Source organism: Sturnira hondurensis, unplaced genomic scaffold, assembly GCF_014824575.4.
Source record: "Sturnira hondurensis isolate 20B ecotype Veracruz unplaced genomic scaffold, ASM1482457v3 Scaffold0008640, whole genome shotgun sequence".
NCBI lineage: Eukaryota > Metazoa > Chordata > Mammalia > Chiroptera > Phyllostomidae > Sturnira > Sturnira hondurensis.
In genome coordinates, this window is record NW_028081271.1 from 19255804 (window position 1) to 19276793 (window position 20990).

A 20990-nucleotide genomic window follows, 5' to 3' on the forward strand; every position below is an offset into this window, starting at 1 on the left:
ATCCCAGGCAGCCATGCCGGCTAACCCTACATTTTCCTTTTTCCTGGATCCTAAATCTAACACCATCAGCTTGCCACCCACCTTGCAAAAAAGCTTTTCATTTACTGAAGACTATGATTAAGCAGACCCTTTCTCTTCTGCAAACAAAATAACCTCAATGGTTGAATGAGAAATGCTCCAATATGATCCTGCCAAACAGTGAAGGCCATGTACAACCTGAGGCCCTTAGAGCCGGAGACACAAAGCCTGGAGCCTGGTGCTGGTTCCACTGTTCAGTCTGTATTTACTGAGCACCTAAGTACTCCACATGCTCAAGGGAAGATGCAGTCCCTGTCCTGAGAACTTACAGCCTAGTCAGGGAGACGAGGAGGTTCACAAGCACCTGTGACAGGAGACACAAAGGCAGTTAATTAGGCTCCAGATGTTAAGGAAGCGCCAAGAAGGCTTTCATCCACTATTACCCCCGTACTGAATTTAAATTGTGACCACTAAAATGGAAATAATAATTCCACCTTCATCTACTTTATGATGCCGTGGGGACCCCAAAGGCTAAAGCTCCTACAAAAGCATGCAGGACAGCTGAAGGTAGGTACTGTTGATCAGCGACATCCCTGACGTCGCTGATCAACACCTTTTAAAGGAGCTGATCTGCACATTTAAAAGATGTGTTTCCTTGAGGGGTGCTACAGAACAGCGGCGAGCAGAGGGCTAAAAACTGTTGCAAATCGCTAGTACCTGCTCCGAGGGGAAAAAAAAAGAAAAGACAGTCATGACCTAATGTGCAGGGGAATCCGGAGCAATCTCCCAAGTCAAAACGTCGAAAAATTACAAGCTCAGCACCGCTTGCGTCCTCCCTGGGATCACTCCCCAGGCGATCCACACCACCGACACCCCTGAAAATCCTAGACTCAAATCTTCGACCGCCCGACCCTTGTCGCTGGCGCTCCCTGGCGGCCACCGGCTGACACTGACCATTCGGAACGCGGGGGTGGAGCTAACAAAGTAGGGCGGTAAGGAGGTGTGGTCTTCTCGCGTGAACTAAGGCGTCCTGTAAGCGACGGACCCGGAAGGAAGTTGTGGGCTAAGGGGTGTGGCCGTTTCTGCGGTTGCACGGGGTTCGGACACAGTACGGAGCGCCTGGAGGGACAGCCTGGTACGCGGCCCCCGCCCCTTAGTGCGTGCACTGGGCCTAGCTGCGGCTCCTGGCCGCGCTAAGGAGTGATACTCCCCGGCCCCCCCGCCAGCTGCCTCTTCCTCAGTATCGAGAGAGCCACCCCTCTCTCCCGAATCTCTTTCTGTCCCTAGTTCCCAAGCAGGATCGAGCTGAGGCTCCTGGAGCCCCAGCTCCTACCCACAGCTCTTGGGATGCAAGACCTTCTCTCGGAAAGGGCGCGAGGTGGGGCGGGGGTTACCTCGGAAGGGAAGGACGCAGCTGCAAATCCGTAGCTGGAGGCCGCCTCGGTGAAATAAGCGCCTCGCAGATGTCTGCGCCCGACTTCTCCTAGATCCAGGAGGCAGAATCCAGGCCCTGCACGGATTGGCCCAGGCACCCCTCACCCTGAACTTTGGTGTCAGTTACCCTACTTTTTCCAGATCATTCAGTATGATGAATGAGTCTCCAAATCCCAACTCTTTCGCATCCTGGTGCCCGAGCGCAGTTGGACCCAGGAGTCCAGAATCTTCCCACCCTGGGGAGCCCCAGTTCTCTAACCGTGGGCTTGGGGACCTGTCGGGTACAAAGTAACAGGAATGTGGGAGGGAGTGGGCCTGCGGTCTTGTTCAGAGCCTTCTCTCATTTGTAGCCCGAGGTGTGACTGGAAGGGTGGACAGAAGGCCAGAGTCCCACCTTGGAACTCTTCGCCTGCTGCCTCTGTCGCTGCAGCCTCCAAAAGAGTAAATAATAGTTTCCTTTGAAGTGGCAGGCAATTAGGACCGGGAGGCTTTGACCAGAATTACAAGCCACAACTGCCTGTCACTCGACTTCCTCTGTAATTTGGGCCAACACACTGCAGCTGCCTCTTTTTCCTTTTACTAGTGTGAGTGGCCCCAGGGCTGGCACATTCGTGTTCATAGGAAGAGAAGGTTGCGTTCTGAGCGCTGCCCAGCACTGGTTCCCTGGGCCACGGCTGTAGCCGGAGCCACCGCCTGTTCCACGAGCTGGGGAACGGAATTCCACGATTAAGGAATGGGAATGGTGACTGGGAGCAAGGACAGAAAAGAGTTGTAGATCTAGCCTCGTGTTCATGCTGCAGTGGGCTGGATCGGAGCCGCCTCCAGGGAGCTCCGCTTGGTGAGGTACTCCGGCTGTCCGAGCTTGGCCGCTGCACCGCAGACCAGACACGTTTTCCGGTATCTTTTTCCCCAGGATAAAGGTTCACAGATGGCTCAGTTGGGAGCAGTTGTGGCTGTGGCTGCCAGTTTCTTTTGTGCATCTCTCTTCTCAGCTGTGCACAAGATAGAAGAGGGACATATTGGGGTCTATTACAGGTAAGGCAGAGTCAGGGAGAAGTTTACAACTTCCTGTTAAATGACTTTCCTAGTCAGGGCGGAGCAGATTCTGCTTAATATCTATGTGTGTGTTTTACTGAACACGGACGTCTTTCAGGTTGAGCTTTTGTGTTGGTGGCCATGAGGAGGGGAACACGTGTTGTATGTGTACATGCACACACATAACTGTAAATCTCAAGTTTAGCATTCTAAGTTGATGAATGGTGATTGGTTAGTGTATGTAGAGATTTAGCGACAAAACTGAAGGCAGCTAATGCTTCTTGCAGATTATCTCTGAGACATTGTTCTCTCCTACATCCCTCTGTGCATCTTGGTGCCACAAGGTTGCCTCTGATGAGGACCAGTTCCTGAAGGCAACTGGAGAATATAGCTTTGCTCTGTGAATTTGCACCTACTCTTTAATATTAACATTTTAGGAAAAGTGAAAGAGCCTGCAGCTTGATTTATATTAATCAAGGACCACTTAAAAGTCTTGGGCTACCTTCCTTTTAGTAACTTCCATAACCAAGTTTTTTGCTCTAAGTTTTTATGACCCCCTTCTGCCCTGGCTGGTGTGACTCAGTGGATTGGGTGCTAGTCTGCAAACTGAGGGGTCACTGGTTTGACTCCCAGTCAGGGCACATGCCTGGGTTGTGGGCCAGATCCCCAGTTGGGGGCATGAGAGAAACAACCAATCAATGTTTCTCTCCCACATGGATGTTTCCCTCTCTTTCTCCTTCCCTCTCTCGCTCTCTAAAAGTAAACAAATGAAATCTTTTTTTAAGTCTTTATGACCTTATTATGTGCCTTATGATGCTTATTTCTGGGTTTCTTATACCCCTTTAATTATTTCTCCCTACTTTCTGCTTATATGTCACCCAAGAAAAGGCTTTTTATTATCATTTACATACAACTTGACTAGAAAGATAACTCTACTGCCAAAAATACATTAAAATTATTTGTAAAGTGTACTTAAAATTATTTTTTTGGTTGTCAATGTCACTGGAATCCAACATTAGTGCAGTCAGTTAAAAACTGAATTACTGGATTTAAGTGCCCCAGTGGATTGCCACAAGTTCAATGGTTACTACAGAGTAAAACAGACTTCCTCTTAAGTATAGCTGGGGATTCTGCTGTCTTTATTCCACTTAGCCTATGTGCCTATTTTCCTCACTGCAAGAGCATGAATTGTGGTTTTATGTTTAAGCACTGGGCTTCCTAGAATATTAGGTCTACCTGGGAGGAAGGCAGGGATCTGTGGACGTGGCTCTGGCACTTGTCACTGTCTATTAAACATTTATACTTTTGGGAAAGTTGCCCAAAGAGTATCAGCGTGCAAGGTACCTCCTGCTAAATGAACTTCCCTCTTTCCTCTGCAGAGGCGGCGCCCTGCTGACTTCCACCAGCGGCCCTGGTTTCCATCTCATGCTCCCTTTCATCACATCGTATAAGTCTGTGCAGGTATACTTGCTTGGCTTGTGTGGTAGGGCTGGACACCTGCAGACTGGGGTGTGACTAAGGCATGATTTGGCACTGCTTAGCCATTGGATGAGTACAATGCCTTTTCAAGGAATCATTGAAGGATAAGTTTTATGTATAAAGAATGAGGCTCCATGAGCCATTAACTCTGGAGGGTTACTTGATTGTTGAAAGAGCTGATTGGGGTCCTTGCCTTGGCCTCTCAGCCCCAGCTGGGAGGTGTCTCTTCACTTCAAACAAAGCCAGAGAAGAATCTGTTTTAAATGTGTAGAAGGAAGAGTAGGATGTGTGTGTCTGTGTTTTAAATCACAGGCTACCGAGGTAGATGGAAACAAAATATGGTAATTTCGCTGGCTCTTATTTGTCCTTCCTGGGAAGGACAAGGGATATTGAACTTGGTGAGGGAAATGACCTCTCCAACAGGAGTAGGGTTATTGTGACAGATCTGAAGCCTAGCTGACTTAGACCTGCTGTCTCTGAAGTGTGTCTGGTATCCCGGGACACCTCCTCGGCACTTTCCTTGTAAGTTTCTTCTGCCGTGTACTCTGCCGTGTGGTTTTTGAAGTGCACATGTGCCCATGATCTCATTTGGGCCTCACAGTAATCCTGAGAATGGGCTGAGCAGGTCTTATAGGCAGAGACAGGTTAGAGGAAAGAATCTGTTTCAAGACCAGTAAATGGAAGAGGTAGAAGTAAATGCAGATCTTAGGATTTCTAGTCCAGGGTCTTTTTCACTAAACCATTACTACCCAGCTTGTTCACATCGTGGTTCACTTGCAGTGGACACTGGCTGGGCACCTGTGTTTGGTCAGTCTCACACCCTGTTACTTAGAAGGAGACGTTTATCAAAGACAGAGTTCAACCCAAATAGATGTTCGAGGACAAGGCCGTTCAGAATTCCAAAAGTAAGTTACTTTTTTGTCACTGCCGGTCTTACAGCATTGTACGTCTCCTCTATTTCCAGACCACACTGCAGACAGATGAGGTGAAGAATGTACCTTGCGGGACTAGGTAAGGTGCCTGGAATAAAACCGTTAGGCCTAAATAAGAGGAAGGGCTGGTGGGCTGGTTGCAGGAAGAGACGGTGAACAGGGAGGTACCCCCTGGTTTTACCAAGTTTCCTGACCACTAGCTCCGTGTTCTGATTCTCCTGGGTGGTGGGGTGCAGTAGAGAGAATCACGGAAGCTACGTTTGGGAGGGCCTCATATGCCATGAGAAGTCTGGACTTTTTCTGTTAGAAGTCAGGATCCTCTAAAGGTTTTTAGTCGATAAATGACTTCACAGAGGAAGTTAACTTTAGTATAACTAACTATAGAGAACGGCTCAATGGGGATGGGGCCTCAGCAGCAGGAAATCCAAAGATAACATCACAACGGCGGTCGGAGGTCGGCTGAAAGGAAAGAAGGTCTAACCTGGGACAGAGGAACAAAGCAAACACCACAGGAAACGTGGGCAAACCCGGGATCGGGACACCCCATGGGGTAATGGGTCTCATCCTGGCACAAAGTTGTATTTGGAGGGGCACTGGGGTGAAAAGGAAACTTAAAAGACAAACAAATGCGATGGTGAGCCTTAATTGGAACCTGATCGAAAAATAACAGCTGTGAAAGACTTGATGAAATTGTATTAGTCTGTTTGGGCTGCCATAACTGGATGGCTTAAACAACAGAAGTTTGCTTTCTCGCAGTTACAGAAGCTCCAAGTCCAAGCTCAAGGCACCTGCAGGGTTGGTTTCTGGTGAAGCCTGTCTTCCTGGCTTGCAGATGGCCACCGTGCTGTGTCCTCAAATGGCCTTTTGTCTGTACATTAGAGGAGAAAGCGACTCTAATGGGAGTTAGAGTTTCAACATAGGGGTTTGGGAGGGACACCGTTCAGTCCGTAATAGGAATCACTGGGGAGATCGGAGTGACTGGGTGTTTAGTAATGTTAAGGAATTACTGCTGATTTTCTTAGCTTTGGGAATGGTTTTGTGTCTCTGGAGGAGAATATCATTACACCTAAGTGATGTTGCCAAGTGTTAAGGGGTAAAGTATCATGAGTGTAACTCATTTTGAAGATTTCAGGGGGGAAAAGTAGATTAATCAGTAAGGTAAAATGTTAACAACTGTTAAATTTCAGTGTTGGCAAATGAGTTATTTAGTTCAACATTTCTGTATCTTTGAAATTTCCGTATAATGACGACTCGGAGGAAAGGGGAAGTGCCGACCTGGAGCGATGGGGAAGACAACGTGAGGAGACTGCCCACGAATTCCACAGTGGCCTTTCTGTCGTAAAACTCCTCCACCTCCTTTAGTCTTTTCCCTTCAATCATTGTTGTCAAAACGATTGCAGATTCAAAGATATAGGCCACTCTTTTATTACTGGTGTATCAAAAGTTTTGCTTTTTCCTTTGCAGAATTAGGAGGTGTGATTTCTTGGGAGATTGTGTCCTTGCTATAAGCTCGGAAGCTCCTTCATGCCTTCCAGCCTCTCATACACGCTTCTCCTTCTCCACCGAGTCGCATGTTAGGTCACCTAGGAGGCTGCACTGTATCCCAGAGCTCCTTCGTGACTTCTTTGTCCATCCTTCCTCTCACAGTGGTGGTGTGATGATCTACTTTGACAGAATTGAAGTGGTGAACTTCCTGGTCCCGAATGCAGGTATGTTTCTCCACTTGACCTCCCCCCCACCAGCTTACTGTCCCCAGCATGCCACCCCAGCGTCTGTCACAGCACCTCAGGAAGGGAAAGCTGCTCTGTCCAAGCAAGTTTTAAGTATCGCCTTCTCTTGTTCCGAAACCCCTCCCCGCCCAGTGTATGACATAGTGAAGAACTACACTGCTGACTACGACAAGGCCCTCATTTTCAACAAGATCCACCACGAACTGAACCAGTTCTGCAGTGTGCATACGCTTCAGGAGGTCTACATTGAGCTCTTTGGTAAGAAAGTCTCTTCTGATCAGAGCCTGCCTTAGCAGCCCTGCCTCCCCCACTGCCTACTTCTGAGCTACCCACGGGGTCGGGTGGCCACTGCTGGACCGGAGGGGTTAAAGAGTCCAGCGCTCAGGAACTGGTCACGAAGGGCGCTCCTCAAAAATGCCCGTGACAATGGAAGAGGGTGAGAGTGATGGAACTTTGGGTGCGGGAGTAATGGTGGACTATGGGGCTCACTCACCCCTGGCCCAAATCAGAGGACTGGAATGGAACTGTGTTTCTGAAACCTCGTTCTGAAATGAAGACAGGCTCAGCTCTAGAGGAACCTTAGAGATTATCCAGCCCAACATCCTTGTTTCAAAATAAGGGTACCAACGCGCAAAGAAAGTCATACAGCTGGGTGGTAACGGCTGAAGCTAGAACCTCCCCCTTGTGGGCCTCACTTGGTATGCTTTCCACCATGTCACACTGAATGGAGGACACCCAAAAAGGCTGAGGGGATGGGATGGCTCACCTTTAATTCTACAGGTGGGGCAAGGACCGTAGCTACTTACAGTTCCAAGAACCTTTGGGGGGGGGGTGTTTGTTTGTTTGTTTGTTTACCCTATACCTGTAGAGATGGATAGGAAAAAGCTTTCCTATAGAGATGAATAGGAAAAACTAAAAGGATCCACATACTTAAATAGACATTTCTTGTCTGTTTATCTGGTCAAATTAAACATAGCCTAACTTTAGCAATGAGGAAAGGAAGCATTTCAGTAATTGTTATAGCTCTTTTGTGGTAAAATGTTCTATTATAAACATCTAGAAGCTTTCTAGAAGTGCTCCCATGCTAGAAGTAAATGGATTTTTCAGCCCATAACACAGCTATTCTTGATACTGGGACTGGACAGTGATTTTTCCCCAAGACTCTCCATAAAAAGGACCCTGAGTGAGAATGTTTTGTAGAACAGACAGAAAGAGGAATCAGCCCTGGCTGGTGTAGCTCAGTGGATTGAGCATGGGCCTACGAACCAAAGGATCACAGTTCGATTCCCAGTCAGGGCATATGCCTGGGCTGCAGGCCAGTTCCCAGCAGGGGATGCATGAGAGGCAACCATACATTGATATTTCTCTCCCTCTCTCCTTCCCTTCCCCTCTAAAGATAAATAAAATCTTTAAAAAAAGAATCACTGATGTTGCCAATGACCTTAATTAAGCAAACAGCCTTTTGCACTGTGTTTCAGATTTGGGAAACTATCAGAATCACTTTTAGTTTTTAGCAGTAGAAAATGAATCTAAATTCACTTTATAGGGTTTAGACTATTTAATTAGATTTGAATTCACTGTGCTTTTAGGGAACTTTTGGTGTATTTGCTATTTTTTAACATCAAACAACTTTATAAAGTATCATTTGCTTTCTCTCTAGCTGTTGTTTACCAACTTGTACCATTAATTGAACATTTCAAAGCATTCAAAACAACAAAAAACAAAGGATCTCTAATTGCCATGAAGAGAAAATTAAAATGTGAAATTGTTTTGCATTAAAAAACTTTATTGTCTTGGAGATCAGCATGGTAGCTTAATAAAGTATAGCTTCTTTTTTAAAAAATATATTTTATTGATTATACCATTACAGTTGTTCTATTCCCCCCCTTCATTCCCCACCACCTGCACACTCCCTCCCCCACTTAGTTTATAACCACATGTCTCAAGTTCTTTAGATTCTATATTTCCCCCACTATTCTTGCCCTCCCCCCTATCTATTTTCTACCTACCCTCTATGCTATTTTCTGTACCTTCTCCCCCCTTCTCCTCCTCCCACTCCCCTGTTGCTAACCCTCCATGTGTTCTTCATTTCTATTGTTCCACTCCTGATCTAGCTGTCCTCTTGGTTTGCTTTTGTTTTAGGTGTGGTTGTTAATAACTGTGAGTTTGCTGTCCTTTCACTGTTAACATTTTTCATCTTCTTTTTCTTATATAAGTCCCTTTAGCATTTCATATAATAAGGGCTTGGTGATGATGAACTCCTTGAACTTGACCTTATCTGAGAAGCACTTTATCTGTCCTTCCATTCTAAATGAAAGTTTTGCTGGATAAAGCAATCTTGGCTGTAGGTCTTTGGATTTCATGACTTGGAATACTTCTTTCCAGCCCCTTCTTGCCTGTAAGGTCTCTTTTGAGAAATCCGCTGACAGTCTGATGGGTACTCCTTTGTAGGTGACTGTCCCCTTATCCCTTGCTGCTTCTAGGATTCTCTCCTTCATTTTGGTCTTGGCTAATGTAATTATGATGTGCCTTGGTGTGTTCCTTCTTGGGTCCAACTTCTTTGGCACTCTCTGAGCTTCCTGGATTTCCTGGAAGTCTATTTCCTTTGCCAGACTGGGGAAGTTCTCCTTTATTATTTGTTCAAATACGTTTTCCACTCGTGGCTGTTTCTTTCCCCCTTCTGGTACCCCTATAATCCGGATGTTGGAACGTTTAAAGATGTCCTGGAGGTTCCTAAGCCTCTCCTCATTTTTTTGAATTCTCATTTCTTCATTCCTTTCTGGTGGGATGTTTTGTTCTTCCTTCTGGTCCATTCCATTGATTTGAGTCCCAGTTTCCTTTCCATCACTATTGGTTTCCTGTGCATCTCCCTTCATTTCAGTTAGTTTAGCCTTCATATGTTCCTCTAATATGTGCATATGTTCCTCTAATTTGTGACTATAATCTACCAGTTCTGTGAGCATCCTGATAAATAGTGTCTTGAATTGTGCTTCTGAGAGGCTGGCAATTTCTCGGTCGCTTAGAGTTATTGGCTCTGGGACTTTGAGTTCTTGCACCATCTTTTGGGCTGTTCGTGCCTGTTCCGTAGCAGAATCAGAGCCCTAAAGTGTTCACTAGAACAGGGCAACTAAGTCGCTGGGTTGTGACGTTGTATGTGGGGGCGGGGTCAAAGAGGGACAATGGCTTCCGGGACTGCCGCCTGCCACCGCGGCCCGGCGCCACAACCACCACCATCACCAGGCGCACGCGTTTCGTTCCACTGCACGCGAGTGTGCCACCGCCGTCAGCCCTCCACCACTGGGTTCGCCCCCTGGGGCCTGCGTGGTCCGTCTCATTGTGCGCGAATGTGCGACCGTGGTCATTCTGCTCCACACCCCGACTGGTTCCGGACTGCCTGCGCGCCTAGGTCGGAGGGATCTGTCCTGCCCAACCCAGCTCCGCTGCTGGCTCCGCCTCTCTTACCATCCCCATTGAACGGTTCGTAGTTGTCGGACTTCCGTATAATTCCGTTTTCTGGTCTTTGGGTGTGTCCTAGTTCTCCAAACCTTTGTTGTGTTCAAACTTGGTTGTGGGAGAAGGCACAGTGTTTCCACCTATGCCTCCATCTTAGCGGAAGTCTCCTCAATTCCCCATCAAGGTTTTTTTCTATTGTAGTTCCCTCTTCTCAGCTCTCCTAGCCCTGACTTTGAACATGACTGCATAATTCTCATCCCTGCTCACTCTGATGCATCTTCTTTGCCCATTTTATGAAAATATCCAGCCCTGGCCAGGTGGCTCATTTGGTTGAAGCATCGTCCCATACACCAGAAGGTTGCAGGTTTGATTCCCAGTCAGGGCACACACCTAGGCTGCAGGTTTGCACCCTGGTGAAGCGTATAAAGGAGGCAACCAGTCAATGTTTCTCTCTATCTCCCTCTCTCCCTCCCTTCCTCTCTCTCTTTCTCAAATCAATGGAAGAGCCTGACCAGTGTGACTCGGTTGGGCATCATCCCACAAAGCGAAAGGTTGCTGGTTCGATTCCCAGTTAGGGCACATGTTTGGGTTGCAGGTTCAGTCCCCATTCAGAGGGCATATGAGAAGCAGCCGATCAATATTTCTCTCTCATCTTGATGTTTCTTTCCCTCTCTTTCTTTCTCCCTTCACCTCTCTGTAAAAATAAACAAAATAGATTTTAAAATCTATGGAAGAAAAGCATATCCTCTAATGAGGATTAAAATGTGTGTGTGTGTGTGTACACATATACTATATATGTATATAACATATATGTGATATAATTATGTATATATATACATATATGTATGTAAACTAGTATTTGTTCGAAAGTTTACCTGAATGACTTCCTGATGTATACTTAGTAACATACCTTAGCCAGCATTCATTAGCATAATTATAAACAACTTATCACCAGTGTTACTTTGGTAAACCACCTTTCAAAATATTTCTTTCAGATTTTCCCAGAAAGTTACTAGCCCATGGCCACAGGTTTCTACCTCAACTCAGATATAACTTGGTCTGATAAATGACTGTTATTAATAACTTATGGGAGGGTACAGGCCATCTGACTTAAAATTTGAGGGACCTCCTATTTAGAGTAGAAACTGTGAAACGTAATGCTCATCTCTAGCTGTCAGATTGTTGGACCAGTGTCAGGCACAAGGTCCTGCCTTTATGGGCCTCTCTCCTGCAGAGCTGAGAGCCTTGTGAGTGCATATCCAGTGCATAGAAACATTAAAACCCCTTGCTCACTGAGATGGTTGAAAAGGTACCATTTTAAGCCCTAAAAATCAAAACAGAGTAATTAAACAAGTTCATTATTTTGCCTACTAACTGGCTCGAGCACACCTCACCCTTTGTGGATCTCAGGCTGGGCACCTATAAAAGGCAGGAGTTAGAGTTTCTGTTTCTCAGAGGCTCCTGTCTGGGCACATGTGACCAAGAATGGCCACTTACAGCAGATGGCAGCTGGCAGTAAGGGAGGTGGTGGGTTCAGATGCCCCAGCCTGGTTTTGTGGCGTCTTTCTGTTGGTGCCCTTCCGGGATCTTACTTAGGGTCTCAGGCCAAAAAAAGGCAGCCTGGTGCCGCGGCCCTGGGACCGCAGCTAGAAGGGGACCAGTTCTAGTTCCTCCTACACTTGTCTGTGAAATGACTCACGTGTGAATTCCAGGCAGAGGAGTCGGGACCAAAGCAAACAACACATCAAAAGACTTGGGCTCATTTCCAGGACTCTAAATTTTTATTTTCCCCTTGTGTTATTTGATGGAGATCCTAATGGAAATAGTCTTCCTTGAGGCCACCTTGACGTCAGAATCTGTTTTTCTTTGGGGAACATCTAAAATTGTTAGACTTAATGTGCTCTGCTCTTTTCAAAATACCTAACATAGCCATTCCATCTTCTTTCTTCATGAAAACCGGGTGCCTGCCTTTTGTTTTGCTCCTGTTATCTGGAGAAAGGCTGCTGCCTGGTCCAAAAAAAGTGCTAGAATTGTTGTTTGTTCTTTAAAAAAAAAGAAAAAGCTATTTCCTTTGGGGGAAAGTTGATATTTTCAACAGCCTGGGTGATTCTGTCTAGAGACCACAGGAGAAGGAGACTTTCACATCTGGCCTGTGTAGAGGGACTGCGGAGGCACGTTGCTCCGAAAGTCTTGCTGGGGAACTTCCGATGTCTGAGCTGTGATAAGCGCTTTGCCTAGGGAAGGTCTTCTGCCTGGGAGATGCATTCTTGAGTTGGTATTTTACCTTTACTTCCTTCCACCTGCCTAGAAAGCGTGACAACCCCTTTTCCTGTCTTTCTGGGTTGCAGATCAGATTGATGAAAATCTCAAACTGGCTTTGCAACAGGACCTGACCTCCATGGCCCCTGGGCTTGTCATCCAGGTAAGCACTGCCACCGTGGAGTGTCCCCTGATGAAGGTAGACCCCCTCCCCCTTCCAGGGATGTCCTTTCTGTGCAGGAAGGTCAGGGACCAAAGGGAGCTGCTTGGGCCCCTCACCGCCCTGACTTCCCATCAGCTGCTGCGTTTCCCCTCCTGCAGGCTGTGCGGGTGACAAAGCCCAACATCCCTGAGGCGATCCGCAGAAACTACGAGTTGATGTGAGTATCCTCCGCCTGAGCTGTAACCACCACTCTCTCCCAGCTTGTCCCACCCCAGCGTTCACTTGTGCCAGGCTTTCACTGCCATCTTGAGTGTTTGTCACAGCCGGTGGCCCTGTGGAGTGGAGCAGGCATGCCAGGACGGTCACCTGGGCTCCATGTCGGGGACTGAGTGGCACGGAGAAGCCCTGTGGAGCAGTGATGCTTTTAGAGGGACCAGGGGCCTTGTCTGTGCTTCAGGCTCATGTCAAAGAAGATAGGAGGCAAAGACGATTAAGTGGGCAGGCAGGCTCACTTTACTGAAGTAAATTATGCTCTATTTCCCACAAATGAGTTATTTCGGAGGAGGAGGAGGTGAGCCATGTCTGCAACAGATCTGCTTTTACCCGGGACACTGAACCACCAACCAGGAGACAGGAAGAAATCTGAGTTTCCCCTTTCTCAGCAGAAGAGTTTGGCTTCTCCAAGGGACTGTGATGTTCCTCAGAAGCTCTTGCATAGCGACCTCACCACTGCATACTTTTTTCCCCTTCAGGGAAAGCGAGAAGACAAAGCTGCTCATCGCAGCCCAGAAACAGAAGGTGGTGGAAAAAGAAGCCGAGACAGAGCGGAAGAAGGCCCTCATTGGTCTGGATGTGGTTCTCTGATCCCCTTTCAGGCCAGAAGGACTGGGGTGGTGGGAAGCCTCCGGCACGGTTAGACCACATGGCTCGGCAAACCCTTGCCACCCGTAGGAGTGGCTCTTTGACTCCCAGAAGCAAAGCTGACATTGTCAGATTGGGGCCAGTGGCAATGAGTTCAAGTTTCCACATATATCTGAAATGAAAGGAGCCCTTACTGTTCACTCATAATGATGGTGGCTGACACTTACTACGAGCCATGAACTTTTCTGAGCTCTTACATGTAAAACCTCTCACTCCTCACAGCTAGCACGCGAGGGAGACACTTACTTTAACCTCACTTTGCTGAGCTGGAACACAGAGTGAAGCACAGAGGTGAACAGTGTGCCCAAGGTCATGTGGCAAGCGAAGTGGTGGGACTGTGGTTCAGACCCAGGGACTCTGCTCCAGAACCTGCGTCCTCGACCATTGCACTAGACTGTTGTGGCTGGAATAAACTTTTTAGAGAGTGCCTCATTCCTTAAAATAGTCCTTTAAGAGAAATACCCTTGTGATTTAAGAGAGAGGTAAGGGCCTGTTCCTTGATTTCATCAGCGTGACAGCTCTCCTCCCTTGGGCCCAACATCTCCCCAGTACCTGTCTTGCGCTGATGCCGTGGTTTGTGCTCACTGGTGTACTCCGTCTCTGCCCGTGGATGCCTGTCTGGTCGTCCTCTGGGGCCTGCATCTGATCTGACCCGCGCTCGCGCACCAGGGCCTCTGCTCGGGTGAAAGGCGAACTGAGTCGAACTCCTGAAATATCAGAGCTCTAAGCCTTTTCTCAACTCCATTCATACAGAGGCAGAAAAAGTGGCTCAGGTCGCAGAAATCACCTATGGACAGAAGGTGATGGAAAAGGAGACCGAGAAGAAGATTTCAGAAATTGAAGGTAAGAAATTCAAAGTAATTAATGCCTGGATTTTCCTCAGACCCCACTTCGTGGCAAGGGGGTAAAAACGGCATTTTCTTTGCTCTTTAACCTTTCTTCTAAGATCTCTCAATTTCTTTGGAGCATCACTTTTTCTCTGTACTTTCACTGTGGGGGAGATTTGGCGTTAATTTTCCACTTCAGGGAGCATTCATTCACTCAGCAAATGTCAGCTCCTCACCACTAGGCACGCTTACGTTAGGCATTAGAAAAAGGGATATCGCACAGTCCCTGCCGTCTTGGAGCTCGCAGTCTGGCATTGGAAATAAACTAAAAGACGAGGCCAAAACAGCAGCCCTCCCCACCATGCCTTACCTATGCCCTCCTTGGAAGTCGGCAAACACCATAGCTTTGGCCTCTGAGTCTGCTTGCAGGGACCCTGCACGTGGTAAGCTGGGTGTGAAGAAGACACGTTTGCGCATCAGCAACACTGGAGCTGGAGAGAGTGTTCCTTTGCTGGCTTTTCTGAATATCATTCACCTTCGATTCTCTGCCCCTCAGCTCTTACCTCATTCCCACCACCCACCTTTTCCTTCGGGTGGTATGTATCAAGCAAATTCTAGGACAAAAAGGGGGCCCCAAAGCCCAGCTTCAGGCTCCAAAGCTCTGTGTCCAGTTGTACACAGTATGGGGCTTGCCAGGCTTTGCAGGGGCTTAAAGAGGAGCCAATTAAGATTTTACACATCAGCAGCTCCTCTTTAGGGAACTCAGCAAAACAACAACTTTTCTTTCTTATAAATACATGTCATCGGATGCTGAGGCCAGGTAAGTCGGCCTCACGCAGCCAGACCTCCAGCCAGACTGCAGGCTCCTTCCAGGCCTTTTGCTGCAGATGCTACTCATGTGAGACCAGCCTCATTCCCAAGGCAAGGAAGTAAATATCCAAAATGTGCATCAGCTTGGCAGAGAGCAAGTCTCAGCAGACTGAGAAAGTGTATTGCTTGCAGAATAGAAGTTTAAACAGGTCTTAATTCAAACAGCTGTTAGTCCAGGCCATAGCTTGTAACTCGCTCAGAGTTGTGGCAGCTTACCCACTGTTAATTAGAAACTTCTTGAAATGATTGGTGGAAAGAAAAGGAAAGTGGAGTTGGAGAGGAACTGAACTATTTTATGCTTTCAGTGTTCAGTGTTGGGGTGGATCCGCCTCGGGCTGCACTCAGAACCTTCTCTGGGCCTCTCTTGCTTTTGCTGTGCAGCGTGAGAGGGCTGAGGTGGAAGGCGCAGACTGGAGGTTGAGGCAGGGTCCCTCCCCCACGCAGAGCTACAGGAGGAATAAGTGCAGAACCGGGAAGTGTCTCTGGGCAGCCCTGCTTTTCTCAGTAATGCTGTCAAATGAGATGTGGGCGATTTAACCGAACCACTTCTCCATTTACAAGCATTGCAGGAGGCAACTTAAATCCATTTTAAAGTTACGTGCAAGTGTAGATTAAAGGTGTCCATCGAGGTGACAGTGCTCCTGGTAGCATTCAGCCTGAATGTCAGTCCTTTCCCTGCAAAGACAGGGGGTGTTCTGAGGGAAAATAAGTAGGACCTCACAGTCAGCAAAAACCAAGAAAGGAAAAAAGAAAAGATGCTGGGCACGGCAACAGACTTCCTCACAGCTAGTCCCCGCCACGGAGATGCTGGCGAGGCCCTCGTTCCCCCATTTCACAGATGAGGAAACCAGGGCTGGGTGGGGGGCTGGGAAGCAATCTCCCCAAGGCCGGAGGCAGTCAGGGAAAGGGACAGGCACCAGACCCAGTGTTCTGGTGGCCTCCGCACTGTGGTTCACTGCATTCTCCCTCTCAGATGCTGCGTTCCTGGCCAGGGAGAAGGCGAAGGCTGACGCCGAGTGCTATACTGCTATGAAAATCGCCGAAGCAAATAAGGTAAACGCCCAGGGCCACCTGTTCAAGAGAATGTGTATGTGGGTTTGGGCTGATACTGTTTGAGAATCCCTGGTGTTGGAAGACCCCCTCCCCACCCAAAGCCCCTCGTGGCCGGAAGTGACCCCTGCACTGCGTGGAGCAGGCACTTCCCTTTTTCTTAGCAGTGCCTCGGTGGAAGTGCAATGTCTGTGCTAAACACGGAAACTCCTAAAACTCCTGCTGCTCTGGCCTTGAAAATCTGGGATTACTTTCTCTTAGAGAAGTGGTTACCCTGTTACTAATGTAACAGCGAGACCAGGAGAAGTAGAAGGAGCACATGTCTTTGACAGGGTCCCTCTCCTTATGACGAGTGAAGGGGCGCCACCCAATTTGCCCTCACCTGGCTCCACCTAAGTCTTCTTTCCCGTCTCCTTTTTTTACAGCTGAAGCTGACCCCTGAATATCTACAGCTGATGAAGTACAAGGCCATTGCTTCCAACAGCAAGATTTACTTTGGCAAAGACATCCCTAACATGTTCGTGGACTCTGCAGGCAGTCTGGGCAAGCAGTTTGAGGGACTAGCTGACAAGCTGAGTTTTGGCTTAGAAGATGAACCCTTGGAGGCAGACACCGAGGAGAACTGAAACAGGATTTTTATGCAGCCTCAGGTGACACTCAGAGAAAGAGATCTTTATTTTTTAATGACGAGCCCGGATGCTCCTCCCTCTCACACTAGCTTCTTTGTCTTCCACGTATTGTGGTGGAAAAGAAGAAATGGACTTAAATCTATTCCACTGGGAAGCAGGGGCAGGGATTGGTGATTTGGGGGTTTTAGTCAGGGACATAGGTTATATAACTTCTGTTAAGCTTTGTAAACCATTGGTTTGACTTTTGACCTCCAGGCATTAATTTTAATCCTTTGAAGCTGACTTAATTAAGGATGCTATCATAAGGAATGGGAGAAAGAGAGGGAGTTGCCTGTGGATGGTTTGATTTTGATTTCCCTAATTTGGGAAAATGCCATCCAGACCTCTCACCCCTGCCTTGAAGGTGGGAGATGCCTGCGGGTGAGGCTCACAACTGAGCGAACACGTTCTTGTCCATTTGCCGGGGGAGAGCCGTGGGCGAACAGCTGCAGCGTGTTTGGCCTTCCTGGCATTTTTGTCCGTGCAGGCGTGAGTTATTCTGGAGGTGCACTTCGTGAGCCCTCATCCAGCAGAACGGGTGCTAGATTTCCCAGCTTTTCTATACCTGCCGCCCTCCTCGCCCTGAGCCTAAAGTGGTGGCTTCTGACTTCATTGTCAGAGCCAGGGCCTGGTCTTCACCACATGATTCTTTTACAAACTCTTCACCTATCCTACAATTTGGGGGTTGTTTCCCCTCTCAATCTGCTTGTTGGTTTCAGTCAGCATCGAGAAGGCAGGAACAAACAACTCAAGTGTCTTAATAGCTGCAAAAGTCAGATCATTATGTCTGTTAGCAACAAAGGTTCCTGCCTGGCAAACTCTGTACGTTCCTTGAGGCCAAGTGTCTTTTTATTGTTCTGGAGATTCGACAGTGAACATTCTCTGGAAGAGAAGGGAGGGTCATCCAAAAGCATTCCTAATCTTAAGGCGTATGGCTTGTGCTGGGAGTGTGTCTGGTGCAGCGATGGGCCTGTTTTTAAATCCAGGGCTCCAGGCAGCCACACAGGCATCAGACTGAGTCTTCAGTCTCCAGAGACGGCTGTGTGGGTGCAAGGCCAAGTCCATGCCCAAGTCCCTGGGCTGAAGTAGCGGCATCAAAATCTGTTCTGATGTTTTCTTTCTCATTCCTAATTAGGAAAAGTTTGGGTCACTCTGGGAGATTGGGGAAGGGGGAGCGCAAACATGAGAGAAAGGTTTTCTCATATCCTGGAATTGGAGTTGAGGGCAGGACAGCCTGTATAGTCCCTAAATTGTGTACCGGATTGTTCAGCAGAAGACAGCTTTCTGGAGTTAACCTACCAGCAGGTTGGTAATCTCCATGACAAGCTCTGGTTTAGGACTTGGCCTTGTCATTAGCTTCTCTCCCTCCCCCAGAAAAACCCCACCCTCCACCCCCTGGCTCGGTGAAACTGTGAATGCTACTTTGTGGCACTGATCCCCGCCTCTTTTTTGGTCCCATGCTCAGACTTCCACTATGTCAAATGGCCCCAGAACTGGGCCAGCTTTCTCCAAAGTAGCAAGTTTGGGGAGCTTTCTGCCTGCCCAGGAAGAAGCAAAATGTTAACTCTTCTTAATTCAAATGTTGTCCTTCTCCTTTCTAACTTTGTGTCTAGAATTCTCAAACCACTGGTCCTGATCACTTTTTCTACAAGCAGCCCAATATTCCTGGGAGTGGCGGATTTGAATACCTTCTGGGGTCCTCACAGAAGGCAGTCAGTCTCCCCAGACCAACATAGGGTATCCATTACTAACACATTCTCACCCTCCTCCCACTTCAGTGCCACTAATCACTGCTGCCACCATCCCTAATTTACATATGTGTCTGCTCCCTCTACTCTGAGACCTGCTACGTAGGCCTCAGAAAACACTACTTCACTACAACTGAATAGGTAGCAAGGATATCTCAGTCCCTTGGAATAGCACGTTTGTTCATGTTCTTATGTTGAAAGTCTCTTAACACTAACATCCTGTGATGGCGTGTCTCTTGTATCAGCTACTGTGATCACGGGAGAGCCCCAGTACAGTCCTGCAGCCCTGCCCCTCTCGATGTTAGTGTGGCTTCCTCTTTAAACAAAAAATAAATGTTGTAGTACCCACTAGTTTAGACCCAGCAGTTGTCTGTACCTGCCCAAATGGTAAGATCTTGGAAGTGGGCTGTTTCCTTAGCATGGGACAACTAATCGATCTACCTGTGTAACTTTCTTCAGCGCACACTAGAAAATCTGAGCTTAACACTAGAATTCTAAATAAACAGATATGTGTTTATTCTAAACACATAAAATGTGACAGCCTGCAATTTTGTAGGCAGTAAGTCATGGCTGCTATTTATAAGTGGAACTTCTATCAAAATAAGTAACTGTTTATATAATTCAGTTTTTGTAGAATTTTCCAAGGAGAAGCCACCTTGGTTGAATGTTTCTCACTCATTAAACTTTGCAGAAGTGATTCATATTCAGTATTGGTTTTAATCACTTTTTTATAAAAGGACAGAATGTTTGTAAGGGAACCAAAGTTTGTTAATAATTTTTATATGACTAAAATAAAATAAATTTGGGGAGACCTACAATCATATTAAGTTGAGAGAGAAAAAATCACTGAATTTTAGCAATACAGCAGGTCCTCAAAAAAAATTATTTCATTCAACATCGTTCTGTTGTAACATTGATAAGATGCCATAGGAACTCAACTCTTGTTTATGTCAGTTAGCCTGTCATAAAATTAGTTTCATTATACGTCATTTGACTTAAAGTCACAGAACCTATCAACAATGGTGAGGACTTACTGTATATTGATCCAAAAAAAGACATTTCATAAATGCCCTGTTGCAAAATCTATGGGTCTGTCTTTGAACCCCAGTAAGTTTATCATTTATAGAGAGTAAATAGTGAAAGTAAGATCATATTTACTGAATTATCTATTTGGGTTTGAGGATAAAATGTATAGATGCTGCTCAATTTATGATGGAGTTTCATCCCAATAAATCCATCATAAGCTGAAAATCTCATTGAGCTGCCCTGGCCAATGCAGCTTGGTTGGTTGGCGCATCATCCCGTGCACCGAACAGTTGCAGGTTCGATTTCCTGTCAGGGCACAAACCTAGGTTGCAGGTTCAGTCCCCGGTCTGGACACATGCAGGAGGCAGCCGATCAGTGTTTCTCTCTCTCTCTCTCTCTCTCTCTCTCTATCTTCTCTTTTCTCTCTCTAAATCAATAAGTGTATCCACAGGCAAGGATTTTTTAAATTTTAATTTAAAAATATTAAGTTGAAAACTCATACATCAAAACTTACCTATCATTATAGCTTAGTATAGCCTACCTTAAATGTGTTTAGAACACTTACATTAGCGTGCAGTTGGGCAAAATCATCTGACACAAAACCTACTTTTTAATAAAATGTGACACTGTGACCATCATAAAGTCAAAAAATCCTAAGTAGGGGACAATCTGTATCTTGGCCAGTGGCTACTCTGTGTCTAAGAACTTGACCAGTGCTCTTCTTGTTCTGCTCATTAGGGGTCTTGCCACTGTTTCTGATGTTTTCTTGTAACAGAGGAAATGGTCAATCATTTTGTGTTTGTATTTCCATTCCTTTTTATTTCTAATTTTATGTAAGCAAGTGATCAATCAAAATAGTTCTAGTTTCAAAGAGCCCCGAAGGCTTAATGACCCCCTTTGTAACTGAAAAATGATTCTTGTTATATGAGCCACTCTGTAAATGAATGATATGCTGGATTCATTGCCTTGAGTTGCTAGCTAGAGGAATTGTTTGGGACAACACAGAAGATGTGAACTCATGTCTTAGTTTTATTTTCAGTCTTGCTAACTGAGTCTTTGTATTTACTTTTTTATCAAAGTGAAGTTTAGCACCAGCTAATAGTGGAATAGGTGATATAAGAAATAAAATATTCCTGCCAAGTGAGTGAGTGAGTACAAGATCACCCTAAAAATGTATTCAAATGAATATATTGGATTTGGCACAATAATGCCCCTTTCTTTTATTATAAAATCATATGCGTGTAATTCTGTAACATAAAAGTATCACATTCACCCTCTCTGCCATAGCTCAGTAGACTGAGTGTGGGCCTGCGAACCAAAGCATCACCGGTTCAGTTCCCATTGGGGGCACATGCCTGAGTTTCGGGCCAGGTCCCC

The 20990-nt window shown here is 46.7% G+C and overlaps 1 protein-coding gene across 3 annotated transcripts; it reads left to right on the forward strand.

Moving 5' to 3' along the window:
- Positions 1–1064: 1064 nt before the first annotated feature.
- On the forward strand, positions 1065–19411 carry ERLIN2 (ER lipid raft associated 2). Of its 3 annotated transcripts, none has more exons than XM_037055352.1 (12): positions 1065–1153; positions 2366–2487; positions 3867–3948; positions 4931–4977; positions 6546–6607; positions 6761–6886; positions 12430–12503; positions 12662–12720; positions 13256–13347; positions 14178–14267; positions 16095–16174; positions 16597–19411. In XM_037055352.1, the coding sequence occupies exons 2-12, from the start codon at positions 2381–2383 to the stop codon at positions 16795–16797; spliced, it is 1020 nt and encodes a 339-aa protein (XP_036911247.1). In that variant the 5' UTR covers positions 1065–1153; positions 2366–2380; the 3' UTR covers positions 16798–19411. The 3 variants fall into 3 exon arrangements, with proteins under 3 accessions (XP_036911247.1, XP_036911245.1, XP_036911246.1); XM_037055350.1 differs by lacking the exon at positions 1065–1153 and adding an exon at positions 1165–1570; XM_037055351.1 differs by lacking the exon at positions 1065–1153 and adding an exon at positions 1165–1546.
- The last annotated feature ends 1579 nt before the right edge of the window (positions 19412–20990 follow it).

Coding starts and splice junctions, on each gene's coding strand:
- ERLIN2 (XM_037055352.1), top strand. CDS start 2,381: ATGGCTCAGTTGGGAGCAGTTGTGGCTGTGGCTGCCAGTTTCTTTTGT. Junction 3,949..4,930: donor CATCGTATAAGTCTGTGCAG/GTATACTTGCTT, acceptor CTCTATTTCCAG/ACCACACTGCAGACAGATGA. Junction 6,887..12,429: donor GGTCTACATTGAGCTCTTTG/GTAAGAAAGTCT, acceptor TCTGGGTTGCAG/ATCAGATTGATGAAAATCTC.